Source organism: Podarcis tiliguerta, assembly GCF_965153285.1.
Source record: "Podarcis tiliguerta genome assembly, chromosome: 8".
Lineage (NCBI taxonomy): Eukaryota > Metazoa > Chordata > Lepidosauria > Squamata > Lacertidae > Podarcis > Podarcis tiliguerta.
This window is the reverse complement of record NC_139541.1, coordinates 4,914,716-4,934,528: the sequence shown is the minus strand read 5'-3', so window position 1 is coordinate 4,934,528 and position 19,813 is coordinate 4,914,716. Positions and strand designations below refer to the sequence as shown.

General features: G+C 45.8%; 1 protein-coding gene across 1 annotated transcript; it reads left to right on the top strand.

The window, feature by feature from the left end:
• The first annotated feature begins 5,236 nt into the window (after nt 1–5,236).
• Nucleotides 5,237–16,950, top strand: LOC310683905 (gastrokine-1-like). Its single transcript, XM_083454378.1, has 6 exons — nt 5,237–5,280; nt 7,425–7,478; nt 9,786–9,923; nt 11,518–11,622; nt 12,664–12,796; nt 16,604–16,950. The coding sequence occupies exons 1-6, from the start codon at nt 5,269–5,271 to the stop codon at nt 16,693–16,695; spliced, it is 534 nt and encodes a 177-aa protein (XP_083310504.1). The 5' UTR covers nt 5,237–5,268; the 3' UTR covers nt 16,696–16,950.
• Nucleotides 16,951–19,813: the final 2,863 nt, after the last annotated feature.

Here is a 19,813-nt window from a genome sequence, read left to right as displayed (position 1 = left end):
GGCCAGAACAGAACTGAACTGAAGGGTTCAGCCAACCTGCTTATGTAGAGCTCAACTACAAAGCAACAGTAACAACTTTCTGTAACTATCCAATCACTGAACGTCACTTTCAATTCCTTATTTGCATATGCGGACCTGAGTCAGAGTAGAGGCAGCCCTGTGGAGGGAACATCTAGACATTCTTCTCCTGCAGGAGACACATCAAAGCAGGAACCAGAGGGCTGCTTTACCGAAAGGACGCTGGATAGGCAAGGAACTCCAGAGTTGTGGCTGTCCTGATAAGCAAGCGCTGCCCTCTGAGTGTTGAGCAAAATTTGGCAGAGCCGGCAGGCAGGTACCTCTTCATTTGTGGTGTCACAGGCGTCATCCAATCACCACCGCCTGTTTCTATGCACCCAACTTAGCACAACAAGACTTTATCCAGAAGACACTAACAGAATTAGACCATTTTAAAAGAGGGCGGACCTTAATAAGAGGAGACTTCAATTGCTGCAGTGATGATTCTAAGGACTGACGCAGGCACCGATCGGTGAACAAAGTCTCCAACCCACGCTCGTTGACTGAATGGGACCTGGTTGGATACCTGGCAAGCACTGCTTCTGGAAGGCAGGGAATTCTCATGTTTTTCTCATGAATCAATGTCACGCATGATGATAATAATAATAATAATAATAATAATAATAATAATAATAATAATAATTTATTATTTGTACCCCACCCATCTGGCTGGGTTTCCCCAGCCATTCTGGGTGGCTTCCAACAAAGATGAAAAATACACTAAAATGTCACATATTAAAAACTTCCCTGAACAGGGCTGCCTTCAGATGTCTTCTGAATGTCAGGTAGTTGTTTATCGCTTTGACATTCCACAAGGCGGGTGCCACTACCGAGAAGGCCCTCTGCCTGGTTCCCTGTAACTTGGCCTCTCGCAGTGAGGGAACCGCCAGAAGGCCCTCGGAGCTGGACCTCAGTGTCCGGGCAGAACGATGGGGGTGGAGACGCTCCTTCAGATATACTGGGCTGAGGCCGTTTAGGGCTTTAAAGGTCAGCACCAACACTTTGAATTGTGCTCGGAAACCTACTGGGAGCCAATGTAGGTCTTTCAAGACCGGTGTTATATGGTCTCGGCGGCCGCTCCCAGTCAGCAGTCTAGCTGCCGCATTCTGGATTAGTTGTAGTTTCCGGGTCACCTTCAAAGGTAGCCCCACGTAGAGCGCATTGCAGTAGTCCAAGCGGGAGATAACCAGAGCATGCACCACTCTGGCGAGACAGTCTGCAGGCAGATAGGGTCTCAGCCTACGTACCAGATGGAGCTGGTAAACAGCTGCCCTGGATACAGATTTGACCTGTGCCTCTATGGACAGCTGTGAGTCCAAAATGACTCCCAGGCTGCGCACCTGGTCCTTCAGGGGCACAGTTACCCCATTCAGGACCAGGGAATCCTCCACACCTGCCCGCCTCCTGTCCCCGAAAAACAGTACTTCTGTCTTGTCAGGATTCAACCTCAATCTGTTAGCCGCCATCCATCCTCCAACTGCCTCCAGACACTCACACAGGACCTTCACCGCCTTCACTGGTTCTGATTTAAAAGAGAGGTAGAGCTGAACCCAATTATAATACTCAAAGGTGATCTTCATTAGGTGGTGAGTGCAGAAATTGGGTCTGTGACAGTCTCTGATCATGCACCAGTCTTCATAACCATAACTTAAACTTTGGTGCACTTCCCCACAGCAGGACCCACAATTGGTACTTCTACCTGATGCAGTGTCTAAAGATTATTTAGCTAAATCTTTGGACCTTTACTTTATAAGAATGACTTGCCAGGCATAGACACCGCTATATTCTGGGATGCAATGAAGGGGACACTGCATTGGTGAGATGATAAGAAGGAAGACAATGAACACGAGGTTAAAATTCCCACTGCAGAAATTAAAAGGCTTGAGGACAAACACCACAAGTCAGGAACGGCCAAATTTCTTAAAGCTTTAAAAGCTGCATGTGCAAAAATTGCAGCTCTTAGAATCTGAACAAATACGTAAAGCCTTAGCTAGAGTTAAGAGTGTTTATTATGAATTTAGCAACAAAGCGCCTCGACTGCTAGCAAATGCTGTCAAAAACGTAGAAATAGAAATCTAATTACTGGGATTTGCAACTCTGAAGGGACAGTATGCAATGACACAATAGAGATCAGCAATATATTTAAAGGATATTATGCTTCTCTGTACTCACCTGACAACCCACCTCAACAATTAACAGACGACTACCTTTCAGAGGTAGATTTTCAGCCACTGTCAGATGAGCACAGACAGTACCTAAACCAATCCATCTCTCAGGAAGAAGTTCTAGAGGCAATTAGGAATTTAAAATCTGGAAAGTCTCCGGGATTGGATGGCTTTACAGGAGAGTTTTATGAAGCTTTTCGCAACATGCTTGCCCCATGGCTGACTAAACTGTACAATTCAATTCAAACAAAACAATTTTTGTTTATTACACCAGGTCATGTGGCCAACATGACTAAACTGCTTCTGGCGCAATGGGACACCATGACGGAAGCCAGAGTGCACGGAAACACTGTTTACCTTCCTGCTGCAGTGGTACCTATTTAGCTACTTGCACTGACGTGCTTTCGAACTGCTAGATTGGCAGGAGCAGGGACCGAGCAACGGGAGCTCACCCCGTCGCGGGGATTCGAACCACCGACCTTCTGATCAGCAAATCCAAGAGGCTCAGTGGTTTAGACCACAGTGCCACCCACGTCCCCAGTACCAACAAAGCCAAGGCCATACACCTAAAGCACGTTTAAACAATTTATATCATTTTAACTGTTACAGCTTTCCCACAGAGACTCCTGGGAATTGTAGTTCACTCCTCACGGAGCTACGATTTTCAGCCCCCTTAACAGACAGCAGTTCCCATGATTCTTTGGGGGAGGGAAGCTGCCGTTGGTTAAAGTGGGATAAGAAGGCTTTGAATGGTGGTGGGTTGGTTACCCAAGAGAAGGACTGGTTCTAACACATTTTGTCAAATATTTGCCTCACTCCTAAGAGATCATCTGTCCCACACCTTGAAGACAAACACCTTCAGACTTTTCTCTCATCTCTGAGTAAACTCTGTTTAGCAAACAACAAGCTTTCATTGTTTGAAGTTTGGGATTGGATCCCATGGATGATTACCCAGTAAACACCAAATGCTTTCAATCTCAGGAAATCAGAAGAGGGTGGAGGTGTGTCTGGTCTCCTTGCGCCTTCATTAAGGGCAAATTCCCAGTCAAATGGTATGATGTGGTACCCCGCAAGATGAATGCCTCGGAAGACGAAAAACTCGCTAGACGAAAGGGTTTTTCGTTTTCTGAGGTACTTCGCAAGACGGATTTTCCTAAGGGCTTGCTTCGCTAGACGAAACAGCCCTGCCTCTCGTGTCATGGCGACGGTCACTGCACGCACGCACGCTCGCTTCCCCGCTCCTCCGGCTCCCTCCCACCTTCCGGCTGACGGCCGACCTTCCGGCTGCCTCGCGCCACTGCCCACCCCCCTCGCGCGCTCCCCTCAGCCGTTGCCGCCAGCACCTCTCTCTCCCTGGAGTCGCGCTCCTGAGCCCCGCCGCCCTCCAGCAGCCGCGTCGCACGGTGGCCACAACGTGCAGGTGAGTCTGAGGTACCAGCTGCGGCAGCTGTCCTGCTTCTCCCCGCCGTTGCCAGTGTTTAAATGCAGTGGTGCTTCGCAAGACGGAAAAACTCGTACAACGAAAAAACTCGCGGAACGAATTAATTTCGTCTTGCGAGGCACCACTGTACCACACTTTGGGATTCTTAACAATGACAATAAAGTTTTTTTGTTTTTGTTTCAAGAGAAAGCTGGAGTTTTATTGTTTCTGTGATTGCACATCAGGGTCTCGTACCAGCAACACAAGGGAAGAGTTCTTTGTGTTCTTTCTAAACTGGGTTTTATTTTTTGTGAGAACGGTCCCTGGTTGCTGAATTACAGGTTTAGGGGTTTGAGGAGTTATTGCTGAAAAATTGCTCCCTGAATTCGCTGCATCCAGGAAGTTTACAATACAGTGGTACCTCGGGTTACATATGCTTCAGGTTACATACGCTTCAGGTTACAGACTCTGCTAACCCAGAAATATTACCTCGGGTTAAGAACCTTTCTTCAGGATGAGAACAGAAATTGTGCTCTGGCGGCGCGGCGGCAGCAGGAGGCCCCATTAGCTAAAGTGGTGCTTCAGGTTAAGAACAGTTTCAGGTTAAGAATGGACCTCCGGAATGAATTAAGTACTTAACCCGAGGTACCACTGTACATGAAAATGTCTAGGATTGGCTTTCATCAGCCATGTGATGTGACCCAACCTTAATTTTGCAGGTTAAAGGTTGGGCTGAGGTTTATTTGAATTCTAACCCAGGAATGTCCTATAGAAAAGGACCCCTCCACTACTCAGTATTTTTAAAATTTGACAGTACAAGGACTAGCTAGTAATATTGGAGGACCATCACATCCAGTTTGCCCCGAGTTTCCTAGTACTGTAGAGGAATTGACTGCCTCTCCTGGTATGCCCCGCAGAGGACCTTAAGGTCCACAAATAACAACACTTTGGAGGTCCCAAGCTGCAAGGTGGTTAGGTTGGTCAACTAGGGCCAGGGCCTTTTCAGTACTGGCCCCGACTTGGTGGAATGCTCTGTCACAAGAGACTAGGGCCCTGCGAGACTTCACATCTTTCCGCAGGGCCTGCGAGACAGAGCTGTTCCGCTTTTTTATTACTGCTTGTGTATTTTTCCTTATATCTCTGCAAACAAAGAGGGCTAGGAACTTGTTTCTAAGTGTCTCAATGAACCACACAAGAGTTTGAGAAGGGCCTGGGATGTCTCTACACACCTACAAGGGCGGGTGGCAGAGAGAGGCAGCTGTTGGGTTGCGTCAAGCATAAGGATGGAAGGATCAGTCAATTTCGGGACCCTCGGCTCCTCCTTTTTCCAATCTTACATTTACACTGGTCAGAATCAAGTGAAAAGAGTGAAGAAATCACTGCAAAGAAATGGCCATCAGTCACCCTGCCATAGGGATCTTTACTTAGACACTCAGCCTCGTTTGTAAATATGTAACAAGAAATATTTAGCTTTCTCTCGAGCTTCCCATAAAACCCAAATGAGAAAAATAAATGTTTGATTAGAGTGATGTGTATTTGCATAATTCTCACAGCTAGCTATATAAGGTCTGGCGATTCCTTGCTCCTTACCCATCTTGGCCTGGATTCCAGTTTGGAGCCACAACCATGAAGACGTTTGTGAGTACCTTCCTCAGTTTCAATCTCAAGGGTTAAGTACAGATGTCCATCTCTTGGGCTTTGCTCTCACTAGGGACAAAGTTGTCACCAGGTGCTCAGAGATCAGGCCAAATTAGCTGAAGACTCAGTTGCTCACAGGTGTGTGATGGAAGCAGGTGTAGTTCGTAGAGGTTCTAGGTGTCTTCAAGGAGGTGGAACCCTAAGACTTGTGGGCTCCATCTGGCCCTAGTCACCAGCTGGGTTTTTCAAATGTCTTTTGGTACCCGTGAAGGTCATCACTTCTTTTGTTGTTGTTGTTGTTTAGTTGTTTAGTCGTGTCTGACTCTTTGTGACTCCATGGACCAGAGCACGCCAGGCACTCCTGTCTTCCACTGCCTCCCGCAGTTTGGTCAGACTCATGTTTGTAGCTTCGAGAACACTGTCCAACCATCTTGTCCTCTGTCGTCCCCTTCTCCTTGTGCCCTCCATCTTTCCCAACTTTTCCAAGGAGTCTTCTCTTCTCATGAGGTGGCCAAAGTCTTGGAGCCTCAGCTTCAGGATCTGTCCTTCTAGTGAGCACTCAGGGCTGATTTCCTTCAGAATGAAGAGGTTTGATCTTCTTGCAGTCCATGGGACTCTCAGGAGTCTCCTCCAGCACCATAATTCAAAACCAGCACCATAATTCAAAACATCACTTTTTGGGTCTCCTCAAATAACCAAGGGACGCGGGTGGCGCTGTGGGTTAAAGCCTCAGCGCCTAGGACTTGCCGATCGAAAGGTCGGCGGTTCGAATCCCCGCGGCGGGGTGTGCTCCCGTTGCTCGGTCCCAGCGCCTGCTAACCTAGCAGTTCGAAAGCACCCCCGGGTGCAAGTAGATAAATAGGGACCGCTTACTAGTGGGAAGGTAAACGGTGTTCCGTGTGCTGCGCTGGCTTGCCAGATGCAGCTTGTCACACTGGCCACGTGACCCGGAAGTGTCTCCGGACAACGCTGGCTCCCGGCCTATAGAGTGAGATGAGCGCACAACCCTAGAGTCTGTCAAGACTGGCCCGTACGGGCAGGCGTACCTTTACCTTTACAAATAACCAAATCCCTGATCATTTCCACTACAAGGCAACAGCAAAAGTGCATTTTGTCTGGGAAATGCTGAAATGTCTGGTCCAAAGCAGCCTTCATTTTTAGGAATCCCTGCAGACTCAGACCCTTCAAGTGTCCGATTCTCCAGGGACAATCCCAGATTTACAGAAGCCGTCCTGGTTTCTGATTTGACCCTGGAATGTCCCACTTTTCCTTAGGACGTCCCTATTTTCGTTGGAGGATACGCAGGCCTGAAAAACATTACGCTATGGAACCAGATTTTGGTTGTTGGTCTCATTCTGGATATTTAAAAAGAAACCCCAAAGACATTCTGGATTTGATCTGAATCAGCTGGCCTTTTACATTGTTTCATGAAATAAGAGGAGCAATGGAGATACAGAACACCCCTTGCCATTGCAAAATAGATTCATTTGCAAACAGTAGTAGTAGTAGTAGCAAGGTTTTAGTTTTTCAAATATTTTTATTAGTTTTAAAAATAGCAAAATACATATTCAACCAGCATAACTTGTATAAGCAATAGGTAATGCAAGAATGGCCCTTTTCCAGTACCAAGAAATAGATGTAATTTCGATTTATTATTATTTTTTATTATAAATATTATTATTTTTCACTGTAGGCATTCTGGTGATATTAATAAACTGGTATTATGCCATTTATCATCAGGAGTACAAGGTTCAAGTAAAAAGATAGTGGAAGACAGTCCTTCCCACAAACAGGATGACAACCTCTTATATTTTTGCGATAGCCAAACGTTCCTATTTACTTCTAGAATCAAGTGGAATTATTATCATTAGCATATTGTATAAAATCTCACCACACTGCACAAAAATCCTTGAATTAATTTTAAACGAAATGCTTTTTTAAAAATGAAATTGCAATGTTCAACACTTATTATTATTATTATTATTATTATTATTATTATTATTTTACCATCCTTCATGCAAAGATCACAGGGTGGTTTACAACGTAAACATCAGTGTTCTATTCAAGCTGGTCTTTCACAGACAAAGGAAATATGTATTTGGCAATTTAACCCTTGACCCTCTTATTTTCCTTCCTCTCTGCAGATTCTTCTTGCCAGCCTCCTGGGGCTGCTTATTCACTCAGCAATTGCCAGCAACGTAAGTAGTCAACTTTGCTCCCATTTCTGCCTTCCTGCCCCGAAACCTCTCCTGCTGCTAACCTCTGCATGCACAAGTGGCTTGTTTTAATCTGTTTTTAGTCAATTGTTATTTTAAATGCTTGAATGTCTTAAATTCTTGCTCCCAATTTATCTTAGTGATAATTTTATTGCTTTATCATTTTTGGTAAACCTCTCTTGAGGTTTTATGTGTGTTTGTGCATTTTTATTATTTATTTTGAAATAAATAGATGATAGATAGAGATGATAGATGATAGATAGATAGATGATAGATAGATAGATAGAGATGATAGATAGATATAGATGATAGATAGATAGATGATAGATGATAGATAGATAGATAGATAGATAGATAGAGATAGATAGATAGATAGATAGATAGATAGATAGATAGATAGCTATAGATAGATAGATGATAGATATAGATAGATAGATAGATAGATGATAGATAGATAGATGATAGACCAAATGCCACAACAAACTTAAGTAAAAAAAAGGGAGGAATGGGACTCAGTCTTTTTTTTCAAATTTTCAAATTAATTTTCCAAATTTATAACAAACAAACAAACAAACAAACAAACATAAATCTTAACTGTAATATTTCCACTTTTGTTTACATTGTTGGATGATTTCCTTGAAACCCCCGGCTGAGTTTCCATGTATATCATTGTAACAGTTTTCCAAAACTATTTTCACATAAAATTTACTTAGCCAATTAACATCTTTCTTTCTTTTCATTTTCACTTCAGACATAGTTTTCTATAACATCACATATTTAAATCCTAGGCCAATCTGGTATTTGCAAGTATTTCTATTTAGATTATCTTAGCATATTTAACTAAATAGTCTTTAAATTTCTTCCATTCCTCCTGGTGCTCTTCCAGTTAGGTCAACTAGCTCCCAAAAGTCCATCATCTTCATCTGCCATTCCTCCACTGTTGGCACTTCTTGTATTTCCCAGTTTTTAGCCAGCAAAATTCTAGCAGCAGTTGTGGCATACAAAAACAATCTAGCATCTTTCTTGGGCAATTCCAAACCTATTATTCCAAGAAGAAATATACATTCTTAATAAATGTATATTTCAACATTTTTTTCAGTTCATTATAAATCTTCTCCCAGAAGTCTTTCACCTTGGGACAGGTCCACCACATATGATAAAAAGTACCTTCTTTTTCTTTACATTTCCAACATATAGCACTCTTATGGTAAATCTTTGCTAATTTTACAGGGGTTAAGTACCACTTATACATCATTTTCATGACATTTTCCTTTAACACCGTACATGCAGTGAACTTGATCCCTTTCCTCCACAACCTTTCCCAGTCTTCAGGAATGGGATTCAGTCTTGTCCAGAAGCCACGTGACTCCATTTGCAAGATCAGTTGGTCAAAACCTGTCATATGAGTTAAGTCCCTGGGATGAGGTCGGATCTCAGATCAGCGGTGAATTCACCAGCTGGCAATAAATGGAATCTGTAAGGATGTCTGAAATGATGTCAAAGATCAGGTGACCAGGGCTCTTCTGTTATGACTCCCTGACCGAAGAATATTCTCCCCCAGGGATGTTCTGGACTGCATCTCTGATTCACTGCAGCATCCTACAGTCATGCTGGCCCGGGTGGTGGGAATTGTCGTCCAAAATATCTGGGTGGCAGGGTGTTATGTACTGAGTTGAATAGGATCCAAAATGCAGCAGTCTGATTGGTCCTAGAACAATAGGATTCAGAATGCAGTCTGAGTATATTTCACAGGGGGAGGCACCAGTCTAGGAAAGGCTGTCCAAAGTTCAGTCCCTGGCCATCTCCAGTCAGGCAGATGATATAATAATAATAATAATAATAATAATAATAATAATAATAATAATTTATTATTTATACCCCGCCCATCTGGCCATAGCTGTCAAGCGTCCCTTATTTGGCGGGACAGTCCCTTATCCCAGCGCCATGTCCCGCTGCTGTCCCTTATTGATGATGTCCCTTAAATAAGCTACTGAAGGTAATGGGGCCCTTTCTATGTCCTGCTATCATATATTTGTGTTGAATATATGCTATATGGTAATTTATGGACCTAATGGGTATCTAAAGCCATTTGCACGCAACAAAATATGTATTTTATCAAAGTAATTGTTGATCCCTTATTTTCAAGGCTGCTGGTCCCTTATTTTCCAATCTGTAAGCTGACAGCTCTGCATCTGGCTGGCCAGTCCCTCCTGGCTGGACCACGTGATCTTGTTTTCTGGTCTCCCCAAAGTGTCTTGTAGAAGTCTGACGGTGGATCTCTGTCTCTAGGCTATCCAGCTCATAAACAAGGGAAACGATGGAGGAACCGTGTACCAAACTGTCAACATCAACCACAACACCAACGTCGCTGCCTTCAACATTTACTCTGGGAGGCATTCCACCAACGCCATTGTGGACTACAACAGCGTAAGTTTCAAAGCAAGCCGTTCAGCCGCAAAGCTGTTCACTCTGTCCTGGGGTGAGATCCTTTGTCCTGGGGTGGGATCTCCCCACAGCAGCTAGGCAAACCTGTTAAACTCTCCTGAAAGGAATGCATTTTGCTGCCTCAGATGAAGGAAAAGATGGTTCTCCCACTGGGGAGGGGTGCACTCAGAAGCCGTGTTATACACCCCGCCTAAACCGGTGTCTACCACTTATTTTATTATTATCTTATTTTATTTCATTGCGTTCATATCCCACCTTTTTCTCCAAGGAATCGAAGGTTCTCCCCCTCCTAATTTAATCCCCCGCAACAACCCTGTGAGGTAGGTTAGGCTGAGAGGCAATCACTGGCCCAAGGTTACCCAGGGAGCTTCATGGCCATGTAGGGATTCGAACCCTGGACTCTTGCAGGTCCTGGGCCAACACCCTAACACTGACCTAGAAACTGTGATCCATGCGATGGTCACCTCCAGCCTGGATTATTGTAACTCGCTCTACGTGGGGCTGCCCTTGAGACTGACCCAGAAACTCCAGCGGGATCACATTCACCCAGTGCTTTACCAGCTACACTGGCTCCCGGTGGAGTACAGGATCAGGTTTAACTGGTTTTAACCGTTAAAGCCCTATACGACCTAGGACCCTCAAACCTACGGGACTGCCTCTCCTGGTATGCCCCACGGAGGACCTTACGGTCTTCCAACAAAAACATCTTGGAGTTCCTGAGTCACAGGGAGGTTAGGCTGGCCTCAACCAGAGCCAGGGTTTTTTTGCCTGTGGCCCCAATCTGGTGGAACGCTCTGTCACAAGAGACTAGGGTCCTGCAGGACTTGACATCTTTCCACAGGGCCTGAAAGACGGAGCTGTTCCATGAGGCCTTTGGCCAAGGCACAGTCTGACCCCGTCTCTCCTTCTGTAATCCTCACAGAACTCTAGCCCAATGGTTGCCATCAATTTGACTCTGAATTGATTTTAGAATGAATTGGTTTTAGAACGTATTTCAATTAATAGATTGTGATTTTATGTAAACTGTGTTACTTTTACTGTTGTTAGCTGCTCTGAGTCCAGCTTCGGCTGGGGAGGACGGGATATAAATAAATTGTTGTTGTTGTTGTTGTTATGATGCCACAGTGGTGCTTGTGGGGCAGTGGCGTAGCGTGGGTTGTCAGCACCCGGGGCAAGGCAAGTAATTTGCGCCCCCCCCCTGCTGCACTGTCCCTCCCCCAGATAGTCCCTCGCTCTCTCTCCGCACCGCACGCCTGGCACCCTCCCCTCCACAGTGGGCGGCGACCCGGCGGCTTGGATCGGATTCGCACAGCCAGCACTGCAGTGAGAGAGAGTGGGTGAGCAAGGTAGGGGCAGAGAGCTGTGAGTGTGAGCGCCCCCCCCCCGATGTTGCGCCCGGTGCGGCCGGCCCCCCCTTCCCCCCCCATGCTACGCCACTGTTGTGGGGCTGGCACTGGCTCTCTCTTATGGGGTTGTGAGTTTTCAGTACTGTACTGAGTCCTCATTTTATTCTTTGATTTTGAACTTTCCTGGGGCCATCTCTCACGTGACATATATTTGCCGTTGTGTCTCCCAGGGGGTTGTTATCTACCACATGCCTTTCAGGAGGCTATGTGTCATGTCCAGGATGAATCGGCAGAGCTTTCCAAGTATCTCAAATCTCGAGAGCATGATGCACGAGGTACGTCAAGGTGGAGATACAAAACTGGGGCTGGCCCCCCAAATATGTGGGGCGATCCAAATGGTGCCCCGCCCCCTCCAATGAAGGAATCTGCGGGACAGAAATCAGTGGGAGGAATAATAGAATCACAGATCACCTAGCCCCACACCTTGCAATGCAGGAACCACAACAAAAGTATCGGGCAGGCAGCCAGCCAATCTCTGCTTAAAAACCTGCAGTGAAAGAAAAAACATTTATAAAAACTTATCTAAACTTTTATTTACCAATTTATTGACTTAAAAAAGAGCACATACTTCAATAACATACAAGAAGAAAGAGAATGAGAGAGAGAGAGGAGGAAAATACAACTGAATTAAAAATAAGCATACACACACTGCAGCAGATTTGGGAGGTTCCATTCACAATCCCATAATAGTACTATTATTGTGGGTGGGGGTAGGAACATTGTCTTCCCTCAATTTTAATTATTTTATTTCATTGCATATAACAATACGAATGTTCGAGAGGTACCAATTTTTTAATCCCAGCTTTCCCCTGTGAGTGCCCAGAGAGGCTACTGGCAAACAGAAAGGTAGAAACTGTACCATCTCTTAACCATTCTCAGGCTTTCTAGCATTAAAACTACTGGTCTGGAAGCAAAGCACCGCAGCTAAGCACTGTGGAATAACACACACAAACAGACTCTCTCATTCATGTGTGTGTGTGCTCACTTACCCGCCCCCGATACTTTTTTACTTTTTACTTTTTTATTTTCAATGCAAAATTACAACAAAAATTACAAACATTGAATCCAAAATAAAGCAGTACATACAAGAAAAAAACACACAAGAGAAAAAAGAACACAAAAAACCACACATCAACAAATAAATCCATTTCATCATTCTAATCTAATCATTACATACATATACACATATTGACTTCCTTCCTTTGTTCTAAGACGTCAATTTTTTTACTCTTTCTAAGTTGTTGTACTTCATTCAAGTTGGCACCCCTGGACCTAGGCATGAATGGATCTGTCCTTTTGTTTGTTTTTCTTCCCAGGGGCATCCCTTAAACACCCTTCACAGAAGCTATGGGATTTCTCGCAAGGTGGTCACAAACATCGCTGACTATGGTGCCCCGGCCCAAGCCATTTGTGGAGGCATGACTACTTACTGGGCTACCGAGTTCCAAAGTGAGTTGGGCCAGAATTTCAGAACGTTTTTAAGGGACGACCACACGTTTTAACGGCTTTTGTAGTGATGCGTTGAGGAGATCTTCATGTTACATTGGTAACTCCATTGGTCTCACCCTCTTTTAAAGCCTCCTAGGTTGGTGGGTAGGTTGAAGGGACGTGGGTGGTGCTGTGGGTTAAACCACAGAGCCTAGGACTTGCCGATCAGAAGGTCGGTGGTTCGAATCCCCGCGACGGGGTGAGCTCCCGTTGCTCGGTCCCAGCTCCTGCCAACCTAGCAGTTCGAAAGCACGTCAAGTGCAAGTAGATAAATAGGTACTGCTCCAGTGGGAAGGTAAATGGTGTTTCCGTGCGCTGCTCTGGTTCGCCAGAAGCGGCTTAGTCATGCTGGCCACATAACCCGGAAGCTGTACGCCGGCTCCCTCAGCCAGTAAAGCGAGATGAGTGCCGCAACCCCAGAGTCGGTCATGACTGGACCTAATCGTCAGGGGCTCATTTACCATTTACATTTTTAGCTTGGTGGGAGGGAGTTCCACAGTTTAACTATGTCATTCAGCCTGGGCAGCGACAGTCACCTAGTCCGGAAGGGGGGGGAGAGGGAACTGAGTGTGAAGGCGGGAAGGGCAGAAGCCCTAAATGAGCTAATGACAAGGCTGCCATTTTCTACACATAAATGATAATAATAATAATACAGTGGACGCTCGGGTTGCGAATGTGATCCATGCATTCGCAACCTATGTCTCCATGCACGTGCTGCGATTCAGCGCTTCCGGTACTTCCGGGTTTCGGCAGTCTGCAACCCAAAAAAACGCAACCCGAAGTGGATGCAACATGAGGTATGACTGTAATAATAATAATAATAATAATAATTAATTTTATTTATATCCTGCCCTCCCCAGCCAAACGGGTCTCAGGGCGGCTAACATCAAAGTATAAAGGTAAAGGTAAAGGTACCCCTGCCCGTACAGGCCAGTCTTGACAGACTCTAGGGTTGTGCGCTCATCTCACTCTAGAGGCCGGGGGCCAGCGCTGTCCGGAGACACTTCCGGGTCACGTGGCCAGCGTGATGAAGCTGCTCCGGCGAACCGGCACCAGAGCAGCACACGGAAACGCCGTGTGTATATCAAAGTACTGTATTTTTTGCTCTATAAGACTCACTTTTTCCCTCCTAAAAAGTAAGGGGAAATGTGTGTGTGTCTTATGGAGCGAATGCAGGCTGCGCAGCTATCCCAGAAGCCAGAACAGCAAGGGGGATTGCTGCTTTCACTGCACAGCGATCCCTCTTGCTGTTCTGGCTTCTGAGATTCAGAATATTTTTTTTCTTGTTTTCCTCCTCCAAAAACTAGGTGCGTCTTGTGGTCTGGTGCGTCTTATAGAGCAAAAAATACGGTATATAATACATTAAAAATATAAAATCCAGCAATTGCCTGAAATACAGCTTAAAATCAGTTTAAAACACAGCACGCAATGGGACTAAATTGGCAAAGGAAACATCAATCCCATTGCACTGACAGCAGGCAGCATGTTGTGAAGGAGTCCCCTTCATAAAAACCTAGGGCAGGCTTCCTCAACCTCGGCCCTCCAGATGTTTTTGGCCTACAACTCCCATGATCCCTAGCTAGCAGGACCAGTGGTCAGGGATGGTGGGAATTGTAGTCCCAAAACATCTGGAGGGCCGAGGTTGAGGAAGCCTGACCCAGGGTATGCTGGGTTACTCTGTCGCATCAGAACAGCATTACAGGGATGATGAACAGTGGCATAGCGTGGGGGGTGCAGGGGGGGCCGGCCGCACCGGGCGCAACATCTGGGGGGGGCGCGCTTGCACTCGCAGCTCTCTGCCCCTACCTGGCTGGCTCACTCTCTCTCACTGCAGTGCTGGCTGTGCGAATCCAATCCGAGCCGCCGGGTTGCCACCCACTGTGGAGGGGAGGGTGCCAGGCGTGCGGTGCGGAGCGGAGAGAGAGCGAGGGACTATCTGGGGGAGGGACAGTGCAGCAGGGGGGGGGGCGCAAATTACTTGCCTTGCCCCGGGTGCTGACAACCCACACTACGCCACTGATGATGAAGAAGGGGGCTATCAGTAGCTACTAACCACAGTGATTACGTTCTGCCGCCATGGTTGGTGGTGGCAATGGTTCTGAATCCCACTTGCTGGAAACAGAGGCACATTTAGGGCAGCGTGACCGGTTCCCTTGCACTGGGCGCTGAACCTAGGGGGTGCCACAGGGCGTTGCAACTATGACGTAGTGAATTGAGCAGAACAGAAGGCGAGGTGTGTGGGGTGTGTGTGAATTTTTGCCTCGCACAGGGCGCTGCTAAAATCTAAAAGACCAAAGTCTGCCTCTGCAGGAAACCCCAGGCGAGTAGAGTTGCTCCTCCATTTGGTTTCGGTTTTTTGATTTTTTAAAAAATAAATTACAGTGGTATCTCGGGTTACAGACGCTTCAGGTTACAGATTCCGCTAACCCGGAAATAGTACCTCGGGTTAAGAACTTTGCTTCAGGATGAGAACAGAAATTGCGGGGCGGCGGGGCGGCAGTGGGAAGCCCCATTAGTTAAAGTGGTACCTCAGGTTAAGAACAGTTTCAGGTTAAGAACGGACCTCCAGAAGGAATTAAGTTCTTAACCCGAGGTACCACTGTATAGGTAGAAAAAGGCGACTTCCCTGGATGCCAAGATACAGATTTGTGACAAGTACTCTTTGGTGAGAGAAATCCAGCAGAGAGTTAAAATCGCAAAATATGTAGCAAAGTAAAGTGTCGAAATATAGTCTGTTAGACCTTTAAAATACCCTCTTCTAAGTTGCTTCCAAAGTTCCCCACTTCTCTAGCATAGAAAGAGACCACACATTTGGTAAGTTAAGAAAGGTATACTTACAGACTTTTCAAAGGTCAGGTTCATGTGCTTTTTCATATAGCAGTTAGAAAAACACAGGCAGCAAATTTAGGTTCCAATGTGGTGAATGTTCCTAAATTATTTGTATAGAAACACAAAGATGGCTTGCTGAAGCCACAGGGTCTGAGCTTGGAACAACCAGTTCAGAACTCCTTACCAGTAGGGTTCACAAGGTGGACAAAACGGTGGGAAAGTGGAAGAACAAAGAGCTTGATAAGCCTTCCACCCCCAAGGTGAGGGGGAATGACCTCCTAGCTAAGCCTGGCAGGCCAGCTTACTCTATGACATTAACCCATTCATGCATTGATTAGTCTTGAGCATATTGGTTATATCATACGGGTCACGTTTGCGAGTTTCCCATTGATGTACTGTATCTGGCTGGCCACTGTGAGAACAGGATGCAAACTGATCCAGCAGGCTCTCTCTGTGTAAATGGCCTCAGTCCTGTATTCCTGAAAGAGCATCTCCACCCCCATCATTCAGCCCGGACACTGAGATCCAGCGCCAAGGGCCTTGTGGCGGTTCCCTCACTGCAAAAAGCCAAGTTACAGGGAACCAGGCAGAGGGCCTTCTCGGTAGTGGCACCCGCCCTTCAGATGTGAAGGAAATAAGAAGCTATCTTATCTTTAAAAGACATCTGAAGGGAAGTTTTTAATATTTAAAGCTGCATTGTTTTTAACACTTGATTGCGAGCCGCCCAGAGTGGCTAGGGAAACTCAGCCAGATGGGCAGGGTATAAATAAATTATTATTATTATTATTATTATTATTATTATTATTATTATTATCATCATCACGCGTGTTTGGAAGTACAGATTATTTCATTTCTGAGAGAGTGTTTCAAGACTCCTACTTGGCTCTCCATAAAAAGTGGAAAAAAAGTAACATTGGAAAACTTCCTTTTCCGTTTCAGGGCCCCGACCCTTGGTTGAAGGCAAGGGCTGTGCAGGCGTCAATCTGCTCATTCTGGACATCGACTTGTGTGGCGGCATCTCCCTCTTCTAGCCAGGATCAGCACCAACATCCGCTCCGGGCCAACGCAACTTGTGAGCTGCCCATCAAGACAATGGCCGTCCTATCGCCTTGCCATCTGTCAGGGCCTGTTTCAAGTCCCAAGGTTGGGTTGGGAAGGACACGGGAGCTCAAGGCCTGATGACCTCCCAAGAATTGCTCTCTAATTTCATTTGAGGACTGGTTCCTGCAGGGGCTGCCAAAAAGAAAAGAAAATTTACAAGTTAAATAAAGTAATTTAAAAATCCATGGCAGTGTATGCAGCAGTGTAAAGACCCCACCACCACCAAAGCCCCATAGAATCATAGAATTGTAGGGTTGGAAGGGACCCTGAGGGATATCTAGTCCAACCCCCTGTAATGCACAGATCTTAACTAAAGCATCCACGACAGATGGCCATCCAAACTCTGCTTAAAAACCTCCGAGGAAGTAGAACCCACCGCTTTCCAAAGGAGTCTGTTCCACAGTTGAACAGCTCTTACCGTCAGAAAGATCTTATAGAATCATAGAATCATAGAGTTGGAAGAGACCACAAGGGCCATCGAGTCCAAGCCCCTGCCAAGCATAGCTGTCAACTTTCAGATTTGAAAATAAGGGATCAGCAGCGTCACCTGTCCCGGGGACAGTCTACAGGATATCTAACAATCCGGGATAGCAGCGGGAAGCAGCGGGAAACGGCGCTGGAATAAGGGAATTTCCTGCAAAAAAAGGGAAGGTTGGCAGCTATGCTCTTTTGTCCTCTCTTTTGGCAATATCATTTTGGACAATGCATAACTGACCACCCTATGCCCTATTCATTGAACTTGCATCTGAGAAGACATACATAGGATTGCACTTGGACTCCTGGTAGCCCCCTACCCCTCACCAAAACCATTCCAACAACAACAAAAATGCAGAGCCTACGCATTCGCAACGAAGTAAATATGTACAGGGCAAAAGCTGATTGCATTCATGCATCTCCACAAGGTCTAGGTCATACTGTTTTTATATTTAATATATCAAGTGCTATAAACAAATCTCAATTCTGCCCATGGCTTTGCGCCAAGAGAAGAGGTTTGTTTTGCTGACACATGGACATGTTTAGCCTGGAGAAGAGGAGGTTAAGGGGTGATATGATAGCCATGTTCAAATATATAAAAGGATGTCACATAGAGGAGGGAGAAAGGTTGTTTTCTGCTGCTCCAGAGAAGCGGACACGGAGCAATGGATCCAAACTACAAGAAAGAAGATTCCACCTAAACCTTAGGAAGAACTTCCTGACAGTAAGAGCTGTTCGACAGTGGAATTTGCTGCCAAGGAGTGTGGTGGAGTCTCCTTCTTTGGAGGTCTTTAAGCAGAGGCTTGACAACCATATGTCAGGAGTGCTCTGATGGTGTTTCCTGCTTGGCAGGGGGTTGGACTCGATGGCCCTTGTGGTCTCTTCCAACTCTATGATTCTATGATCTTCCTGATGTTTAGTGAGAGTCTCCTTTCTTGTACCTTGAATCTATGCTATGCTGGCTCTCAGTGCTACTACCACTACTACCTAGAGGTGCCACCAGGGATCGGTCCTGGAACCTTCTGCATGCAAAGCGCTATGACCATATTGCTACCCAAACTGTGAAATAAAAACCAGAAAGTCCAAAACTTTTCAAATCCAACTTCAGCTACAGAATTATGATGCAACCTTAGACAAGTCACTGGTCTTCCATACACACACACACACACACACATTTTATTTGTTTTCCATTTAATATTATATATTCACATCATTATCCACTATACCACCCATCAACTTCCTTCTCTCCCGCCTCATGGCTTTCAAAATTAACCTTTATATCATTGCAATTTATACGTTTTCCATTTCTAATTGCTCTCATTATAGAATGATTCAAAGTTCAAATAAATATAGAAAGATAGAGAATTCCTCATTACAAGTCTTCGGACAACCCTGTTAGTGATGTTAATTGCTTACAATGATCTTTCAGATATCGTATAAATTTACTCCAGTCCTTTTGGAATACTTCATCATGCTGGTTTTGGATTTTTCCCGTCAGCTTTGCCAGTTCTGCAAAGTCCATCACCTTCATCTGCCACTCTTCTTTCATTAGTACTTTTGTTGTTTCCATTTTTGGGCTAAAATAATTCTTGCCGCAGTCGTTGCATACATAAACAGTCTTTAATCTTCCCTTGGTATCCCTTCACTCACTATACCCAATTAAAAAGGCTTCTGGTTTTTTTTAACAAAGGTATTCTTAAGCATTTTCTTTCATTCATCATATACTGGCAAAGACCAGTGACTTGAAATGGGAAATGGGGAACAGGTCACTAGTCTTCAGAGCCGTCTTCCGCATAGGGCTTAGTGGTGCGTTGTGCCAGGGCGCCAGCCTCTCAGGGGCGCCCCAGTGAGTGGGGGAAGCTGTGCGGCTTTGCCAGCGGCCTCCCCTTTCCTTCTTGCATGCCTGCCAGCTGCTCCCCATCAAACATATGGCTGGCTGGCACACATCTTCCTCCCAAGCCTTTGTGGGAGCGCGATCCCTGCAGAGGCTTAGGATGGAAGCTGCGCCCCTGCTGTCAGGAGTGCGTGCAGGAGCCGGGCCCTGCGACCAATAGGACTCTGCAGGACTGGGGCCTTCCTAAGTTTGTTCTGAAGAGGCAAGGCTCTTGCCCCACAGGTGAGGCCGATTGGTAACTCACAGCACCTGGTGGCAAGCGCCGGGAAGGGATATAAGGTCAGCATTTTCCCTTCGGCTCTTTGCCACAGCAACATGTTCCCCGTCTTGCTGCATTTGACTCCTTGCCTCTTGATCCTCGGACCCTGATTCCGTGACTCAGTTCACAGTTCAAGAAGGACACTGACAAACTGGAACGTGTCCAGAGGAGGGCGACCAAAATAGTCAAAGGCCTGGAAACGATGCCTTATGAGGAACGGCTAAGGGAGCTGGGCATGTTTAGCCTGGAGAAGAGGAGGTTAAGGGGGGATATGATAGCCATGTTCAAATATATAAAAGGATGTCACGTAGAGGAGGGAGAAAGGTTGTTTTCTGCTGCTCCAGAGAAGCAGACACGGAGCAATGGATCCAAACTACAAGAAAGAAGATTCCACCTAAACATTAGGAAGAACTTCCTGACG